The sequence below is a fragment of the Wasmannia auropunctata genome, unplaced genomic scaffold (assembly GCF_000956235.1).
Source record: "Wasmannia auropunctata unplaced genomic scaffold, wasmannia.A_1.0 LD335566.1, whole genome shotgun sequence".
Classification (NCBI taxonomy): Eukaryota; Metazoa; Arthropoda; class Insecta; order Hymenoptera; family Formicidae; genus Wasmannia; species Wasmannia auropunctata.
In genome coordinates this window covers 12,602-13,397 of record NW_012027324.1, presented here as the reverse complement: position 1 = coordinate 13,397, position 796 = coordinate 12,602, and the positions used below count along the sequence as shown (strand labels likewise).

Sequence of the window (796 nt, the reverse complement as noted above, 5' to 3'; positions counted from 1 at the left end):
AAGGCCGTGTGGCTGGTGGCATTGTCATGGTGGAGCTTGACCGTGTCCTTAATGTCAGCCCTCACGCGCGCGACCCGGCGTTTCAATCTCTTGAGCACGTTCAGGTAAAAGGCTGAGTTGACAGTTTGTCCCTGCGGTACAAACTCATAATGGACAATTCCTCGGACGTCAAAGAAGACAATGAGCATTATTTTGATGCGCGATTTACTCATTCGCGCTTTCTTGGGGCGGGGGGATGATGTTGTGTGCCACTCGCTGCTCTGCCTTTTCGATTCTGGGTCGTATTCGAACATCCAAGATTCGTCTCCGGTTACGACAAAGTTCAGAAAGTCCGGCTCATTTTGAATCAAATCCAACAATTCTTGACAGCGCAAAACTCGAAGTTCTTTATGGTCTTCCGTCAACACTTTCGGCACAAGCTTCGCGCAGACCTTGCGCATTTGCAAATCCTCGGTCACTATCCTATGTACCGTAAATTTGGACATGTGTAGGGTGTCAGCAATTTGCTGGATGCTTAATCGACGGTCGGAACGCAAAACTTTGCGCACACGATCCACGTTTTCGTTGGTTCTGGCTGTTGTTGGGCGCCCAGAACGGGGTTCGTCGGCGATCTCCTCCCGGCCCTCCTTGAACGCCTTGTGCCACTTCCCGGATTGTGACCTTGAAATGCAATCGTCCTTGAAGGCCTCTTGAAGCATCTGGAATGTTTCGGTTGCATTCTTTCCAAGCTTCACGCAAAACTTTATGGCGTATCGTTGTTCAAGCAAACGCTCCATCGCGCCGTGTTACAAAAATT

The 796-nt window shown here is 49.9% G+C and overlaps 1 protein-coding gene across 1 annotated transcript; it reads right to left on the bottom strand.

Moving 5' to 3' along the window:
• Positions 1-65: 65 nt before the first annotated feature.
• LOC105456716 (putative uncharacterized protein FLJ37770) lies at positions 66-776 on the bottom strand (the record flags this gene model as incomplete). Its single annotated transcript, XM_011700960.1, has 1 exon — positions 66-776. A coding segment is annotated over exon 1 (711 nt), but the record flags the coding sequence as incomplete, so codon positions are not given.
• Between the last annotated feature and the right edge of the window lie 20 nt (positions 777-796).